General features: G+C 35.4%; 1 protein-coding gene and 1 long non-coding RNA gene across 2 annotated transcripts; both read left to right on the top strand.

Moving 5' to 3' along the window:
- Positions 1–3,266: 3,266 nt before the first annotated feature.
- LOC111369313 (probable protein phosphatase 2C 14) lies at positions 3,267–6,705 on the top strand. Its single transcript, XM_022990787.1, has 5 exons — positions 3,267–3,752; positions 3,838–4,008; positions 4,991–5,161; positions 5,330–5,509; positions 6,065–6,705. Exons 1-5 carry the CDS (start codon positions 3,282–3,284, stop codon positions 6,521–6,523), a joined length of 1,452 nt encoding a protein of 483 aa, XP_022846555.1. The 5' UTR covers positions 3,267–3,281; the 3' UTR covers positions 6,524–6,705.
- A 9,134-nt stretch (positions 6,706–15,839) lies between these two features.
- On the top strand, positions 15,840–18,499 carry LOC111369312. The gene is made up of 2 exons (XR_002698103.1): positions 15,840–15,988; positions 18,212–18,499. It is a non-coding gene; the product is annotated as an uncharacterized LOC111369312 (long non-coding RNA).
- The last annotated feature ends 569 nt before the right edge of the window (positions 18,500–19,068 follow it).

The raw sequence follows: 19,068 nt of genomic DNA, 5'->3' as shown, positions 1-19,068 counted from the left end.
AGAATCAATTTCATCCGGTCTTAAAGATTTCTCAACTCGAGTTCTTTTGCTTCTTCGTGGTTCACTAAACTCATTAATATTTTTAGAAGACATTTCATCACGTGTTCCACTTAAGATAGAAATATTTTCAATATTTTCCCTTAATTCATTATCCAATGATAACGAATTTTTAAAGAACTCTACATCACTTGATTAGACAATCACATTGATCTCCAAGTTTAGCAATTTATAAGATTTGCTATTATTAACATATCCAACAAAAGTACATTTAATGCCTCTTGGACCCAATTTGGTCGCAGTTGGATTTGTGTTCTTGCAATAAGCAAGGCACCTCTACACTTTGAAGCATCCAATGTTCGATTTTCTTCTTTTTCACAATTCATAAGGAGAAACATTTGTATGTTTAGAATGAATCCTATTAAGTATCATTCATGTACTTAATAAAGTTTCACCCCATAAGTTAAAAAGCAACTTAGCATATATAAGCATGACATTAATCATTTTAACTAATGTTTTATTCTTCCTTTCAGCCAAACCATTTTGTTTGGGAGTTTTAGATGTAGAACTTTGGTGAATTATGCCATATTGTTCACAAAACGAATTAAAATCACTAAAAAAGTACTCACCACCCCTATAACTTCTCATGGTCTTTATTTTCTTATTTAAGTGATTTTCAACTTCATTCTTATAAGTCTTAAACAAATCAAATGTCTCATGTTTATGTTTCATCAAATAAATATAGGTATATCTTGAGCAATCATCAATAAATGTTATGAAATATCTATTTTCACCTCTTGTTAGCATGTCATTGAATTCACATATATCGGAATGAATTAATTCTAATATGCTAGAAGTCCTCTTAATACTTTGATAGGCTTTTTAATCATTTTTGTTTCTACACATGTTTTGTATTTAATGACATCATTTTCATCATATGAAATTAAGTCACAATTTCTCATGCGTTTTATGATACTTTTACTTATGTGACCTAATCTAGTATGCCATAAAGAAAATAAATTAATTATGTAAGCAAAATCAACTTTATTTATTTCATTGTCAATAGTGCAAAGTTTGACCATTTCTTCACACGAATAATTATTTCCAACAAATTTTCCTTTAAGTGATAATACAAGTTTATCGGATTCAAAGACACTTTTAATCCCCAGTTTTCCCAAAAAATTTCCACTCACTAAGTTCCTACTCATATTCGGAACATGTAGTACATTTGTGAGAGGAACATTTTTACCAAAAGTGAAGATAATTTCTATACTTCATTTTTCAATTATTTTGGACCACATCTCGTTACCCATTTGGATCTCTTGGTCTCCATCCACTTTATTGTATGTTTTGAACAAAGATTTGTCATGTGATACGTGCACCGTGGCGCAAGTATCATACCACCAACTAGGAACCTTTCTCTTAATTGCATTTATTTTGCTCACGGTGGTTACAATTTTGTCTTTTTGGATGGAATTCACTTTACTCTTGGAGTTGTTGTGTTTCCCGTGTCTACAATCTTTTGCGTAGTGTCCAGATTTCCTATAAACAAAGTATCCTCCTTTGGTCTTCTTCTTGAACTTATTAAGGTTCCTCGAAGGCCTTTTGTTGGCAGTTCGAATTTTTCTACAGCATTTGCTTTGGAAGTGCCCTCATGAGAATCACTTTTCTCACGCATTCTCGACTCTTCCTCAATTCGAAGATTTTTTGCAATTGTTCCAAAGAATAATTTTCAGAACTATGCATTATCTTCTTCCGGTATCCTTTCCAAGTTTCGAAAAGTTTGGCAATTATAACCACCACTTGAAATGTCTCCGGTATTTCAATTTTCACTCTCTTCAACTTATTGACAATTATTTGCATTTCATGTATTTGGGGAAGAATGTGAATATTCTCTAAAAATTTAAAATCGAAGTACTTAGAAATTAAAATTTTCTTTGTACCTTATTTTTCCGCTTTATACTTACTTTCGAGCGCATCCCAAATTTTTTTTGTCGAAGTTGTGTTTGTATATAAGTCATACAAACGATCCGACAATGCATTGAGAATGTGACCGTGGCATATCAACTCATCTTCTTGGAGCTTTTGTCTTTCATTTCTAATCGCTTTGATTTCTCCATTTATTGGTTCTGGTAGTGGCGCCAATTTTAGATCTAAAATGTAGAAGATCTTTAGTGCAGTAAGGAGAAACTTTAAATTATCTTTCCATCTCGTGAAATTCGTTCCATCGAACCGATCCAACCGCACTAAGTCTTGATTCATTAATTTAATTGTCACCATAGTTTTTTCGCTTTCCATCGCAAAAATATCGTTTGAGATTGTTGGAGAAATTTAACCGAGTTGGAGTAAAAATCACGAAACATGAACCGGCAACGTCAAGAACAAGATAATCACGAACTTGTATCAACGAATGACTTGAATACGTTGTCTTCAAACGATATTTGCCTCTTCTCCTATTAATTTGAGATGTTTTGAAGGTTGATGACAAATGGTTTGTAGGATATTAACAAGCCTTAACAAGAATTAATCATCAAAGTATAAGTGAAAATCTTTGAAAACTTGAAGAACACGAGGGTTGAATACGAATAAAAATGAACAAATTTTGATATTTGATTGTGGAGTAATATGGAATCTCTAATGTTTTTAATGTGTGTAGCCTTCAATATGGATCCAATATTTATAGGCATACACCACATGCACGAAATGGTGCCAACATATAAGCTAAAAGTCATCAAATTCAAATTTGCAACGGCCAAAAATCGACCTCCAACATTTGGTTTTTAAATACCATGCGGTTGTATGGTTCATGCGAACCGAAGCCCTTTGGCCTTGGCAGCAGCACCATGCGATAGCATGGTGGGTTTTTTTTTCAGCCATTTTCTCGTGTTTTCATTTCTATATTGATTTGTTGATTTTGAACAACCATTTTCCAACAATATTTACAAGAGAAGAGAAAATAGTAAAAGGGGGAGGAATTAAACCATTCAAGATGAAATTATTAATATTTTGACTAAAATTTGCATCTATTGTTTTGTCATTTTTGTCAAATGCTTTCAAGAATTATTATTATTATTTTATTTTAGTTTTGTGGGGCGGGGGGGGTGGGGGGGGGAATAAAAGACAATTTTTTTCCCCTTTTATATAACATTTATATATTAACATCCATTTATATAAAATTAATTTATTCAAAGTTTTGACTCCTTTATCCTTTCCCTCTTCAAATTCGTAACGGCTCAATTCAAACTGTTGACCCATTAAAAGCTCTAACTACCATCAACCATGCAATGTATACCCCACCCATAAAATTTCCTGCCGTTAAAGTAGTGATCTTGAACCTAAAGAACAAGAAAACCAGTCCAGTGGAGTTCTATTATCAAGAAATTCAATTCAAGGCACAAAAAATTGTCACCATCAGTATGCAATCTTTAACCTCACTTTCCGATGGAGGAAATGGAAATGCTCCGCCTCCTGGGTTGGTGGGTCTGAATCAACTGCCGCCGCCTGAGGTGGTGGGTATCAGTGTAAATGGATCTTCATCTTCTTGTTCTTTGAAAAGAAAGAGACCTGCTATGATTGAGATCCCAAGTGTTCTCCAAGAAATTAGTACAGATGTTTACAAAAGCTCTGATATTCAGGTTCAATACGATAATACTGTGTGCTTCAGTGATTCTGGTGTCGGCGTTTTTTCATTCAAAGGCAAGAAAAAGATCATGGAAGATGCCCACAAGATTTTTTCTACCTCAAATATGAAAAAGGTAAAATTAAATCCACTTTGCAATTTTTTTTATATAACGAATACATCTTTTTTGGGATGTTAAATGATTTATTTTGATTGTGTAGAGGTTTTTCGGGGTTTATGATGGGCACGGTGGGACGAAAGCAGCAGAGTTTGTGGCAAATAATTTGCATTTAAAGATTTTTGAGATGTTGGAGAATTGTCCTGATGATAAAGCAAAAGAAGAAGCTATAAAGAAAGGGTATTTGAAAACAGATGAAGAATTCTTGAAAAAGGTAATTTGTAAAGGAAATTCTGAGTTTATATGTAATTTCTATTGTCAATTAAGCTGAGAATATTGAACTTGAATCCGAAGAAAATTTATATTTTAAAAACATTCTGGGAAGTTTTCTGTATGTTTGGAGTTGAAAATTGTTGTCTTAGTTGCATATATCCGTTGATGATACGATATCTGTGTGGCTTGGTTGTCTCATATTCATGGAAGCATTTGATTTAGAGAAACTTGGACTGAATAAGCAAGAAATATGTATATTATTTCTCCCATCAAGTTCAGATGTAGAGACCCTTTCAATTTAGTGACTTGTCATGACGATTGACAAACTATAAAGGTTGCTATTTGCTATAAACAAAGATATATTTCGTCTTGGAAAGAGACCTTTTCAAAACTTATACATATTACCTATTAGATGTGTTTAGTCTATACAAGACCAGCAGATAAATTCAGAAGAATACTAAATTGTAAGACTTAGTCTGAATCTTGTGATATGCCATTTGTTCACCTCTTTTTTCCTCAAGTAAAGCTTGGGTATTTAGTCATAAAGATAGTTCGGTGAGAGATTCTAATCACTATTTGCAGGTAGTGAACAAATTCGATGCATTATTGTGCACTATATATTTGCTAGACATATAAAACAGGAAATTAATGAGTAACCTAACAGTGACAAATTTTAGGTATAATCTCATAGTTCTACTGTGTATTTTGGCAAAGCTTAATTACACACATTCCACGACAAAGAAGGAACAAAATCCTTGACCTGCATGGAACTGGTTTTCAACATCATTCAGCAGGTTATTCGAATCTAAGCGTGGAAATAAATGGCATCAAATGCTGGCCAAATTTCCTCTTAGTTCACTGAATATCAATAGTGTGTTCATATTCAGTCTCAATCTATAATGTTTTGACTTTGTTTAGTTGCAATCTTTTTTGCGTTTCCATTACAACAAAGAATTACTCACTGATATAGCGGGGAGTTTTAGGGATTAGGTAGTGGTGCTTGTTGTGTTACTGCCATGATTGAAGGACGGGAGATGATAGTTTCAAACTTGGGAGATTGCAGAGCAGTTCTATGTAGAGGTGGAATAGCTGAAGCCCTTACAACAGATCATAGAGCAGGACAAGAGAATGAGAGGAAAAGAATCGAGGACAAGGTACTACTAAAGCTTATCTTGAAACCCTTAAATGTAACTGAGTGGAACTAATAAACACTTCTAGCATGTCTGGTATCTGATTGGATATTATAGTAGCTACGATTTTATTGCTTTCTTTCCCTTTAAAGTAACCTAGTAAACAAGTCATTTGAGTTTTTCATTATGCAGGGAGGATATGTGGAGATTCATAGGGGAACTTGGAGAGTTCATGGAATACTCTCTGTTTCAAGAAGCGTTGGAGATGCTCATCTGAAAGATTGGGTATTTGCCGAGCCTGATACTAAGGTCATATCTTTGACTCCGGAGATGGAATATCTTGTCTTAGCATCTGATGGACTCTGGGATGAGGTAACGCTTATTTGACTTGAACTAACAATTATTTTCAGACTGAAGTAAAGTTTAACTGTTGATTTAACTGAAAGCACTTTCTATAGCTGGCATTTTATATATCAACATTAAGTTGCATCTTCTTTATTTATGCACGTCTATGCAGAGGTAGTTTAAATACATGTGACATGTTTATTATAGAGAATTGGATAGCACTAGACAATCTTCAATCATGTCTGATATTGCATACAAACCTATGTGTGGTGATGTGGGTGGGGTGGTGACTGCTCCCGTAACATTTTAAAGTTTCTTCAAGTCTATGTAGAAATGTAATTTATATTTTAAAAAATATTACATACATCTACATTTGCCCCTTTCAACATTTGTTCGCCACACATTGTGAAAATTTGGCTCAGTTATCTAATCTATCAGATTTTGTATTGAGTAACAGATATTTGTTTTCTTTGAACTTCAAATTGTTAATTTTCTTAATGTTATTAAGATGAAGAAAATTACAATGTGCGCAGAAACCTCTCTTTATTCTTCTAATTGAATGTGACTCAATTGATTCGATAGGTTGGAAATCAAGAAGCAATAGATATTGTGACGCGCTCATGTTCTATTGAAAAGAAACTGCAATCAATGGGAGCTTCTCTGAAACAGAATAGCAATGTATACGACTGTTTAATTACCAGTCCTTTGTCAAGATCACCTAGAGTTTCGCTGGTTAAGTTGAAGAGAAGACAACAGCCTACAAGCCAGAAAAAGACTAAGGTTTGCAGGAAACGAAGTGAAGATGGATTCAGTCGCGAAAATGAAAGTCCTCCTTCTAAGGTTCGTCGAATTTCAATGGTGAACCAAATCAAGTTAAGGAATCCACTTTCGAAGAATGAAAATAATGACTTTGCTGAGAAACTGGATTCTTCTGGTGGACTTTTGGCTGCTTGCAAGGAGCTTGCTGGACTTGCTGTAACTAGGGGTAGTATGGATGATGTTACAGTGATGATAATTGATCTGAAAAATTATAGAAGTTAAGACTTTTTTTCGACTTAAATGTTTAGCGATATCTCTATTTTATTAGTGATCAAAGTACTTCATAATCTAACTTTACACTACAAATTCGAAGGTTGTAACATAACATTGATTTCTTAATATTAGTGAAAGTAAGCTCGTTGAAGTTGATATTCGAATATGTTCACGGGAAAATTTGAGAATATATTTTATTTTTTTATTTTAATCAGTATTTTATTTATAATTGTGGGAGTTTCTTTATTTATTATTTAGTTGAATAGGTCAATGTAGTTATGAGATTATGAGAGCATTTTGTTGCATTAGTGAGTTGTCTCTATTTCTTAGGACTAACCTGGATTATCATACTTATTTTGGAATGAATTATTTTGCAGTCTTATAGTTTTTATTTGGAGTTCATTGATTCCTCGTAAGCCAAAATATTGGGAGATTATCTTCAAATTAACTCAATCTTCTTCTCTTTTCGTTTTATTTTGTAACAAGGAATTCGTATCCACAAGAAAGAAAGGTTGCGGGGGGAAGGGGGGGCGTGGGGAGGAAGATGACTATTTTTCCAATTTTTACGTTTTTATCATTTTTATTTTTTTCTCAATTCTTTTCTTTTCTTTTTTCTTTAGGAAGACGACTATTTTTCCAATTTTTACGTTTTTATCATTTTTATTTTTTTCTCAATTCTTTTCTTTTCTTTTTTCTTTCATGAATTTTTATTTTCATTTTTTAAAATTTTAATTAAGAATAATACATTGACAATTTTACTGTTTTTAATTTTTGAATAGGTCAGTCAGATGAGATGAAGCCATGTTTGAGTTTTTTTTTTTTTTTTTTTTCCGAAAATTCATTTTTAACTAAACAACCCGAAATTAATCTATTTGGAAGAATGTCATTATTTTTTCAACAGTCGAGGACACAATTGTTCAAATGAAAGGTCTGCATTTGCAAATTACATGGAAAGTTGGGGGACCTATGCTTCTATATTACAAACTTAATTTCCAGATTTGTTATGCTTATAAGAGAGGGGTACTTTTAAATTTGATTCAGTCAAAGGTTCAAAATTCCACTTTGATTTTGAAAATCTTGAATATTATCACATTGACATCTTGTATGGTAAAAGACAAAGATACTCTTAAATGTATTATGCAATTACAAAACAATGTATTGTTGAAAGGACTTTATTACCTTTTTAGTTAATAATTGAAAATCAAATACTTCCTCACTTATAAAACTTCAAATGAGCTTCCAACATAGAAAAAACTCTCATCTTTCATCTGCTTGAATCTCAAAAAACTTTCAAACTTTGAAGCCGAAAATTTTTTTCATATCAATTATTTCAAATCGGTAAACATATTTACGCATGTTTAATTTCGTTTTCAGTAAATTAGTATACGTTTGAATAGAGAAATTTTATTTCGACATAATAATAGTTAGTATAAATTTTTTTTAACAAATGTTACCTATCAAAAAAAATAAATTTGAACAGATCTATAATTTTTTTTCTTTAGAACCGTAGAAGAAAAAAATTCATACGCAAAACAGCCAAACAATCGGCTGCTAGCAATGATTTTTGTTGGCACTGATTTTTTCTTGTAATTAATAAACGAAGTTGATTAAATAATTATACATATGAATTTTTTTGTTGTAAGTTATTAAAAAAATTCTATTTCCTCATGCAGATATGATAATCCCCATCTGTTATTTCGGTGATTTCGAATTGAATGAAAATAATCGGTGGGAATGGAGATGGACGAGTGACATATGTAGTTGTATTGCAATTCTCATAACAGAGAGTATATCATACTTAGAAGTGTACCACGATTTGAAAAATAAGCTGAATGTCGATCAATCTAAATACGATATGCAATTGAGATATCTATTCAACGGTTATGGGGATTCATCCATTCCGATTCCACCGGTATTCGTTAGTAATGAAGTTGAATTGAATTATCTATTAGAATTGAATAAAATGCATCAGACTCCGACAGTTCTTGGTGTGACTTTAGTTAAGAAGGATGTTATTGAAGGTGAACGCAAAGATTCAAATAGGGCGGATAATAATGATCAAGGTTTTTGGGAGACAGTGGAGATAGTTCTTGCGGATGATGTGATTATTCCTTAGACAGTTGCTCCTGATCGTAAGGTCGCTATTACGCACAGAATTTCGTTGACAGTTGAAGACAATGAGAATATAAATGAGTTTACAAATGAGAATTTGATTGCTTTATCCCGACAGAGACATGAGCCGGGTGGGAGCTCACAAGTTGGAACAAGTGGACCATCCTCTAATTCTTCCCGTGTGGCTCTCGATGATGAGGACTTGTATGTTGAGCAACTGTTTAAAATCAAGAAAGATTTGCAGGAAGCTGTGCACCGGCTAACATTAAAATATAACTTTGAGTTCAAGATAAAGAAATCAAACAAGTCATTGCTGACAGTTGTTTGCGTCAAAGACAGTTGTAATTGGCGCTTGAGAGCAACCAGTGCTTCGTATTCGCAAGTATTCACGGGAACATACTTGGAAAGTGAGAATTCTTCGAAATGATCACAGGCAAGCTCGAGTGTAGTTTATTGGTCGATAGATAATGCACAAGTATCAGGACTCACGGACGATCTACAGACCTTCGGACACTAGTAACGAAGTCCGTCGAGAGTATGGAGTGGTCATGAGCTACTAGAAAGCCTAGAAGGCCAAAGAATGTACGTTGGAGGATTTAATAGATTCGGCTGAGGAGAGCTATGCTAAATTGGCCAAGTATTGCCATAACATGGGGACAACTAATCCTGGCACGGTATTTTTTATTGAGACGGGGGGCGATAATTGTTTTAAGTATTTTTTCATGGCTCTCGGACAATGTATTCGGGGTTTTCGAAATGCAACGCGACCCGTAATTATAGTTGATGGTACAACTCTGAAAGCTAAATATCAAGGCAAATTAATTATTGCTACATGTCAAGACGCCAACATCCAAATTACTTTATTGCATTCGGCATAGTCGACAACGAGAATGATCTGTCCATGCGTTAGTTCTTTTCTAAACTGAGGAAAGTGATCGGGGAAGTCAAAGACCTTGCCTTTGTAACCGATCGGGGACAGTCTATAGTAAACGATATCGCTGAAGTTTTTTCCGAGGCACATCACGGGTATTGCATGTAGCATATATAAGGTAATTTGAAGACTAGGTATTGGGGCAAAGGCATCGTTTTATTGTTCAGGAGAGCAGCCAAAACTTACAGTGTTGAAGAGTGTAATAAGTTTATGTTCGAGATAGGAAGTAAATCATTATCGGCGTTGGAGTATCTGATGAATATGGGGATTGGACATTGGGCGCGGTCATACTTTCCAGGACGTCAATACAACATGATGACATCGAATAACCCGGAGTCTCTCAATGCATTGTTTAAGAATTATCGAGAGTTACTAATTCTCGCAATGATTGAGAACATTCGTAACAAGCTGCAACAGTAGTTTCATGACCGACGTGCGGTATCACAGAATTGCACTAGCATGTTGACCCCAGCTTAAGAGGAGAAATTCTTTAAGGCGGCAGAGGTTGCAAAGAAGTTGAATGTGGAAGCACTAGATGAGTTTCGCTTCTCCGTGCAATGTACATGTAATACGACATATATGGTGGACTTAACTGATAACACTGCACTTGTACGAGATTTCAGTTGGAGAGTTTTCCACGTGAGCATGCAGATGCGGTGACCATGTATCGAGACTTTGCAGCGAGAACGTTATGCTCTTTGTATTATACAACTGAGTTTTAGAGAACAACATATGCTGAGACTATATTTCCTCTGCCGAATGAAGTCGAGTGGGAAGTTCCCGAGCACATTCTTCCGTTTCATAATTTGTTGCCACCAGCGTTGAACCGCATGGTCCTGGACGCCCAAGTACATCTTGAATACCATCTATCAGAGAGTTTCCTCGACCGCGTAGGTGTGGCAAGTGCAGAGCCATAGGGCATACTCGACAATTTTGTACCAGTCAAATTCCTCTAAATGACAATTAGACATATACGTTACATGAATAATATTTTCGTTTACTTTACACTATTCAATATTTGTTCTTCATAAATGTTCAATTTTCAATATTTATTCTTGATAAATGGTATTTATAATGATTCATATGAAAAAAATAGTACCATACTCGGCATATGTGTAAAATAACAAAAAATTAACTTACAAAAAAATAATTAAATTTTCAATGTGAATGTTATATATATTGAACACAAATTTACAATTATTTCATAATCACAAAAAATAATTAAATTTACAATTCGAATGTTACATATATTTAATACAAATTTATGGGTCACCATTAAATTCGAACAAGTCACAAGCTAGCTTCTTTCTCCAGTTCTGTATACACGATTGGTTGATTACATCAACATTATGTCCTATACTTTAAAATTCAAAGTAGTTAATGGCAAATTTGCCGTAGTCGCTGCTACAATTGAACAAGAATGGATCAGTTCAGTACTGCATAGCTAAAAACTAAATCTGAAAGATGAAAACAAAGTTCAAACACTTACCTTACAGACTATCGCGCTGTCGTCGTGTTCTGAACAATCCGCAATCTGTCATGTACAGTCATCCCCACTCGTCTGGCCATCATAGGAACAATGACGGCTACGGACTCTAGATTTTGATCCAACTGGCCTTGTGTTAAATATGAATGGTCTGGGTCGTACACATATATAGTCGTGTCAGCAAAAACAATCTCCAGCATAACAGAGTGATTATTGATGCACGCTAGAATGTACAGGTGTGTACAAGCCTCCCATGATTTTTCCCTGACACTCGCGACATTCCTATGACCCACTCGAGCATATATTCTGGCACCGTGTACTCGTTACCCATAAGTTGGAGCGACTGATACTCTCTGATAACGGCACGCAGGAACTTAGTGTTTAATATGACTTGACCATGGACGTCAAAGGATCTTGGATGTCTTTGAGCTCGATCTCGCAGCAAGTCCATGGCCAGGTCGATATGCTGCACCAGGAAACAAAAAAAAAGTATGAGCTATTCATTTAATAAACACAAAGTGACGAATACATAAAAAATACGAAATGAATAGTTCACTTACATCATTGGCGAGCCAAGCTCCCGAAGTGGTGATATCGTGGAACCACTTGTAAGCGCGCCATCTCCTCTATCCCCCCATCACCTACCGGCTAAATCTTCTCTAAGTGCCGCTAACGTATCCTGAAGGTCGACAACGCAAGACCGTAGCATTCCAACATCATGGGATAGATCGTCAACCCTCCCCGTCAACTCTCGTCCCAGATCATCGACCCTCTCCATCAACTCTCATCGTAGCGCTCCGACCTCTTCCACTATAAATCCAGTCAGACGGGCATACAAATCATTACTGTGTGCCGGAGATACACAGGGGAGGTGTCTAGACGAGGGAGAATGAGATACCCTCGACGGTGGCGATACTTTCGATGGAGGTGATGCCAATGGCGGCGACGATGCCCTCAGTGGAGGTGATGCCAATGGTGGCGACGATACCCTCGACAGAGGTGATCGTCGATCAGCTGGACCGCCCTCCTACATAAATAACATTAAAAATTATTCAATAAATTTATACGTCGACGATATTCAATAAATTATATTTAATTCACATATCCAATCTCGGTCCAGGCTCAGATCAGACATCTCCTTGTCTTGGGTGTGCGGAACGCCTAAATCCCGCACAAGACCCGGAGCCTCCTCTTCCATCGACAACATCAACTCAGGTATGACTTCAAGCTGACATATTGACATTTCAACTAGTTAACTATCATGTAAACAGATTTTAAACTACGTATAATATAAATCACAAATGCATAATACTTACCTGAGGATCATCGAGGAGGGCCGATAACTGTTTCCCAGTGGGACATCTGTCCGCTCGCAAAGCGGGCTCCCAGTACAGGGACTGTCTCATACACCCAAATTTATAACACATACACTTATTATGCATAAATGTAATATACTAAAACTTTAACTTTAATTATATTAAACATTTACCTACACTGCTAAGGGCAATCCATATGTATCGTATTTACGCATTGATCCCCTAGGCCTCGAGTGTGATCTGGTGAAGACATGTACGATGCCTTCGTAGAATCTTCGGCCCCATAGATAATTGTTGAACACATCAATGTTGTCAATAACTTGCAAATGAAAAATGTCGATGACAGTTTTCTTGTGATGACACCTCATCGCACTCTTGAAGATGTAGACCAGCCCAAGTTTCAATCTATCTAGGATCTGGTCACACCCCCTGATCGCGACCATCAACTCGGGTAGAAGCATCGACCCATGTCCCTGAAAGTACGTCTCGTACAGTATATTGCTTCTCTCAATGGCTACAAAATCGCCCGTAATCCTTAGTCCAGTGATCAAGCTAAACTCATACATCGAGAAACTGACGACCTTGCCTCCGAGGTCGAAGTGGAGGGAATCGCGGTCGACTGGCCTCAGAATCAGACATAGAAATGCATCGATGATCTGTCTTGAGTACTACACCTCTCGCATCTGGTACAGTGGCCACAAGAATGACTGTCGTAGCATATCTCAGTCCAGTGATCAAACTAAACTCATACATCGAGAAACTGACGACCTTGCCTCCGAGGTCGAAGTGGAGGGAATCACGGTCGACTGGCCTCAGAAGCCGACATAGAAGTGCATCGATGATCTGTCTTGAGTACTACACCTCTCGCATCTGGTACAATGGCCACAAGAAGGACTGTTGTAGCATATCTCCGTGATGATTATCGAGCAGCTCCAACTTAGCAGTAAAACTCTCAAAACTACTGTTCAAGTAGCTTTCCCCGCCATCCGTCTCAACTCCCCATCTAAATATACTCCATCCTGCAAAAATTCAAATGTTAGAACATTGAACAAGAGATAATAAAATAACGCATAATCTCAAAAAATCAATGGGAACCGAATTCTTGACGCTAATAACAAAATAAATTCAATACAAATGTAAAAAATAATTAATTAAAATAAAATACAAATTAATGAGATTTTCAGCAAAAGGAAATTATTAATATTTAAAGAATACAAAAAAGTTAAAAATTAAAGATTAAATATATTTTCAAAAAAAATTAAAGAATGTAAATGTTATTTAAATAAATTTTAAAAAATTAAAGAATATAAAAAATAAATAAATAAATAAAATAATTATTATTTAATCAAATGAAAATTATAAAGAAAATTAATCTTTTATATTACATTTGGAAAATATATTTACAAAAAAAAATTAAAATTAAATAAATAACATGAAAAATAAATTGTTACTTTTAGATAATATTCAATTATATAAATAAAAGACAATTAAAAAAATAAATAAATAACATAATTATTAATTAATTAAAAAATATATTTAAAAAATTAAATAAATAAATAAATAAATAAATATATATATATATATATATATATATTTTTTTTTTTTTAAAAAAAAAAAAATTAAAATTTAACGGTCTTTGGGTCGAAACAGTTGGCCAAAGACTGTTTTGTCTGTTAATAACAGTAGGTCCAAGACTGTTAAACCCGACTGTTACAATTTTGTACGAGAAAACTAATCGAAATGGTTTCCCCCGGTGGTAGATAGTAATCGTTGATCCAAGTCACACGACGGTCGGCCGGTGGTTGATCAGAAAATGTGGCAATTCGGGCGTCGATTTTCTTTGGATCTCACAGTCGATTTCCAAATCAGTTTGTCAAGAATAAAATTGTCCTTTTGTGTCTAAAATTATTTTTTAACTTTTTCATTTTTTTTCATTGACTTAATGGGTCAAATGCCAATGTTATTCCAATAATTTCTGTGTATTTCCTTCTTGTAATCGGCCTATTATCGGTGCATCTCTCTTTCTCCATCTCTGGTGAGATCGCTATTTTCATCTACAAATCAGCACCTGGTATTCTTTCGAGATTTTTATATATAACGTATCTGTTTCACCCGATTTCTCTTTAATGTAGAAAATATCCAGTTTTGCACAGGGTAGTTTGAAGATTTTCCATAGAGAAGTGGATACTCACTGAAGTTATACTTCTAATTGCGTAAAAAAGTTACCTGAATTTTTTAACAGTAGTAGAACAATGTGATGAATAATCTACAGAACTTTTTTTTTCCCTCTGAATTTTGATTCGACAAACCCTTTCTATGCAGAGAAGAATTGAAGACTTGTATTATGTGCTTCTCAGTTTTCCTTCTTATTTGTATTAGAGATAAGTGGTGTTGGTCGTAGTCATTACTTAAAATAGATTTTTCTTATTCATACCGATTTATAAAATATATCTCATTTTCATAATTTGAATTAGCAGAAACTTATTTTGGATAAAATCAATTTCCTAAAGAAGTTTCCATTTCAAACATAAACCCTTGGACACAATTTGAATAGGAATAACAAACCCACTGAACAATGAATTCGTTAGCGAAGCGAGCAGGGATCCTTTTTACCCGTCCAAGTGCGGCTCTAGGCTCGGTAAATTGGGAGCTGCAGCAGTGGCGTGGCATCCGAGTGAAAGTGAGGAACAACAACCTGGACCAAGCCTTGACCCTTCTGCAGAGAAAGATGTGTTGGATATTGGTTAAATAAATTGAGAATTGAAAATCGATTAAAGTTCGTATCGAATTCGACTAAATACTCAAAAACTCGACTCAATCCGTTTAGGCAAAATTATTTGCCACTTCGCCGCTTCGGGGAGCACAAACGGGGATCGACCTGCCCGGTCAGGTCGCGAGGGTCGAGGGGGCAGCGCCCCTCGTGTGGGTCGGGGGCAACGCCCCCGAAAGAGAATTTTGATTTCTCTGCATGTATTGAAGGGTATATTTGGCATTTCGAAAATCAATATCGGATGAATGAGAAATTACGAAAAAGGCCTCAACCATTAGTGAATAGACACCTTTTCATAAAGGTGCACTGTTTGGAAAGGGAGCATGGTTTGGTCTCAACCATTTCGTCCACACCCCTTCATGGTCTATAAATAGGACCCTTTGGGTGTCCTATTCCTCACAGTTTGATATGCAAAAACGTCTCTCATCCTCTCTTCTATCCAAAATCAAAATCATTTCATTTATTTTGATTTTCTTTCATTTCATCTGTGGAGTACATAAGCCTACATTTGGTTCGTTGTACTTGTGTTTTGGAGTGCTACAAACACAAGTGTAGCCGTTGTATCTTGGGAGTCGATTGCCGAAATCCGTAGGCACCGTTGCGGGGCAAATTCGACTTAAGGACAAAGAGTCCAACTCTTGCCTCGGTTTTATCACCATCATTATACTTATTTCGGCGTCACTATTCACAAAATTCATCCAACAAGATGCAGTCCAGTGGGATCTTTGATAAAGAATGAGCAGACCCACCACATCAAGAGCTCAGAGAAGCGTGTGCTGGCAAGAAAGAATTTGGAGCGTAAGATTCGAGGGCAAGACCTTGCACGGAAGCTTAAAGCCATCCTCGTAAAAAAAGTCAGGTAAATTGAAAAAATTATTTTCATTGAATTGTGCTCTGTCACTAGTAAATACCGGTTTTACATAATACAATGCTAATGTTTGTTGTGATATGTTTTAGCTGTGAATATGATAAAGTGGTGATGAAAACTGATGATGTATTCTGCTGCAAATGAGAGAATTGAATTTTCACTTAAAGCATGATCAAATTGGAGTTGCCTGTTGTGTTATATTTAATGTGGAAAAACAGAGAATTTCATGAGTATTCTGTTATGCGTGAAAGAAAGGACGTTCTATTGAATTACAAATGAAATTGAGACGATGGAGTTCATTTTTCTTTTGTTTTTTGATGAGAAAAAAATTGTCACGTCTTTTATAGACAAAATATTAGAATCGAGACTTGGATTATGGGTATTGGTTAGAAAATGTTATATATAGATTTTGTACAAGAGAATAGATATGGTGAATGAGATGTTTATAGTAATTAAATTCTTGGAAATTACGAACGAGTATGATGTTTAGATTTGTAATATTAGCAAGCAAATTGGAATGCTGATGTTCAAGAAATGGAAAAAATTGGGACCAATAGAAAATTTTAATATTACAAGATAAGGCTTTTTCATAGTGCTAATGAGACTCCAAATGCCAAATGAAGAGGCTAAGTTCCTGCCCCCCAGGGCACATCCGAGTTGGTTGAACAATCACTTCGCTGGGACGCTGGAAGCAAGAGTGGAGAGTTCGATTCCTGGAGTTAACACTGGGAGCCATATGGAGAAGAAGCCATTGGTGTGAACAAACGCCCAGTGAGGAGAGCTCTCTTTGCGGAAGGAGTCCAAATGAGTTGTGGGAACCTGGGAGCCAACAAGGGCACATCCTGCGATTTACCTCCCTGAGCAGCTGAGGGGCCGGAGGTTCAGGGACAAGGATCTAGTCGGACGCAAGCCCGGACACCTTGTAAAAAAAAAAAAAAAAGAGGCTAAGTTCCTAGTTTCTATCTGGAACTCTGGTTTCCACATAAGCAGCTATTAGACTGACACTTGAGGGTTAAGTTAGTTTGTGAATTGAATTTTGAGTTAAGTTTCATTACATGATGCTAGCTGGTTGAATTATGGAGAGTTCTTCTTGCTAATTGAATTGAGATGGGTATTGGAATAGTTATAATTTGGTAGGTAAAAAATTAACCGGAATTCATTAAGTGAACAAGCATAGAGATTTTTTTTTAGCTGTTAAGAGAAAAAAGGGACAGGAAATTCACCAAGGCGAGAAGTATCCTTGTTGAATCCTAGTATCCTATAGCAAATGGATGATGAACAATCTCCGTTGGCTAGAAACTAAAGGAGGCTACAATCATCCGAATATTCCATTGTATTGAAACTATATTATGATATAAAAAATTGAAGATGCATCTCTCTCACTCTGATTGTGTCATTTTGGATGTATGTGAGGATAAATATGACAAAATGAGTTGACCGAAATATAAGTTACTAATGAGAATAAGTGTGAAGTTCAATAGTAAACAAAAGAATTAATTTTCAGAATACTTTTGGCTGCTGCCAGAGATGAAACCATTCACGTTGTGAACTATTAGAATCAATAATTGAGTGTCGAGATTCATATCATGTAGTCTTCTCTGTCCCCTATAATAGTCTCTTGAAGAGCTAGCAAGGCTGACAGTTTTATACAAAGGCAGCCTCTCTTTGAAAACATAGCCCAATTTCTTTTCTTACTTTTTGAGTAGAAAAGGAGTCAATGAATTCAAAAGAATTGAACAAGGAGCCGAATGAGGTGAATATCTCATGAACAAGGGGGACTTCTCTGTCAACTCAAGATTCTCCTGTTGACTTAATTTGTTGTACCAGGCTACATTCCAGATCCATTTCATAATTTTGATAAGCTTGTAGCTTCTCAACACATTCTCTAGCTCATGGTCTTTAGCCTTCCTTCCAAGGATGCGAAAAGTGTGCATAATCCAACGATATATGATTAAGCAAGAACTGGTACAGTTCATAATGGATCACATAATGAAATTAAGACCCACACCAGTCAAGAATGCAGGCTAATATACTTTTAATAAATACATAATAATATTTGAGAATTCTGTTACCTAATGGACGCTTTGGGTTCTAGTTCTCTAATTATTATATCGCATGTCTTGGCTGATTTTGTTTATGCCATACTCTTATCTGATGTGGGTTTCCTAAAATCCTAACTTACGTATCTCAACATCCTTGGTTATTTGCTTGCAGGGGCCTGTAAGAGTTAACGAGAAGGAATAGTTCTCTTCCCAAATGGATAGAGAAGGGGCTTTTTTTGTTGATGGTGGTTATGCAGTATGCTAACATTTTTGTACTGAGGGTATCATGTTACCAATAGAGCCAAATATAATCTGTGGTTCTTAAAATGTTCAATTTTTATGTCGATAAAATACTTTCAGTGCATGTCGGTATGTAGTACTCCACATGGATATAAATTCCACGAACAAAATTTTAATTTATTTATTTTCTTTCTTAATATTACCTGCACTATTAATCCTTCATGTTGACAAAGACAATTTGTGCAAATGCCAGCACTGAAAGGACTCCATTTTACTTCACTACCATTGATGCACGAAAACATGCTAGTTCTTTAAGGGCATATTTGATACATGCATAAGATTTCTTTAATATCGTCATATCATTTAGTTCTGTACATTTCTCCCTATCAAATAAGCAAGTAAAGCCTTATCATAAGCTCCCCCCGCCCACCAAGAAGGGGAAAAAAATAAAAATAAAAATCACATGGAGGAGAAAACCATTTTTCATGTTTTTGGTTCTCCATAGTGATGTTGTCTAACCCCAAAAACTAGGGAAACGTTAGTCTCGCTGCTTATCTTATTATTCAATTTACTATCCATTCACAAATGACATACAACCACAAAATAAGTTCAGAGAAATGATCATTTCTTGAAATAGTTTGATGCTCACCAAAAGAGAGGAATGACCCATGAGAAAAAGGGAGAATTTTCATGGATAAAGATTGAATCTGATATAAGAAAATAATCAAGTTTAGCAGTTCTTTGCCCCTTCGACAACTACATCAAGTCTCTATGATAATTCTCATGTCT

The sequence above is a fragment of the Olea europaea genome, chromosome 20, assembly GCF_002742605.1.
Source record: "Olea europaea var. sylvestris chromosome 20, O_europaea_v1, whole genome shotgun sequence".
Taxonomy (NCBI): Eukaryota; Viridiplantae; Streptophyta; class Magnoliopsida; order Lamiales; family Oleaceae; genus Olea; species Olea europaea.
The sequence above is the reverse complement of the archived record's forward strand: the minus strand, read 5'-3'. Positions and strand labels throughout refer to the sequence as shown.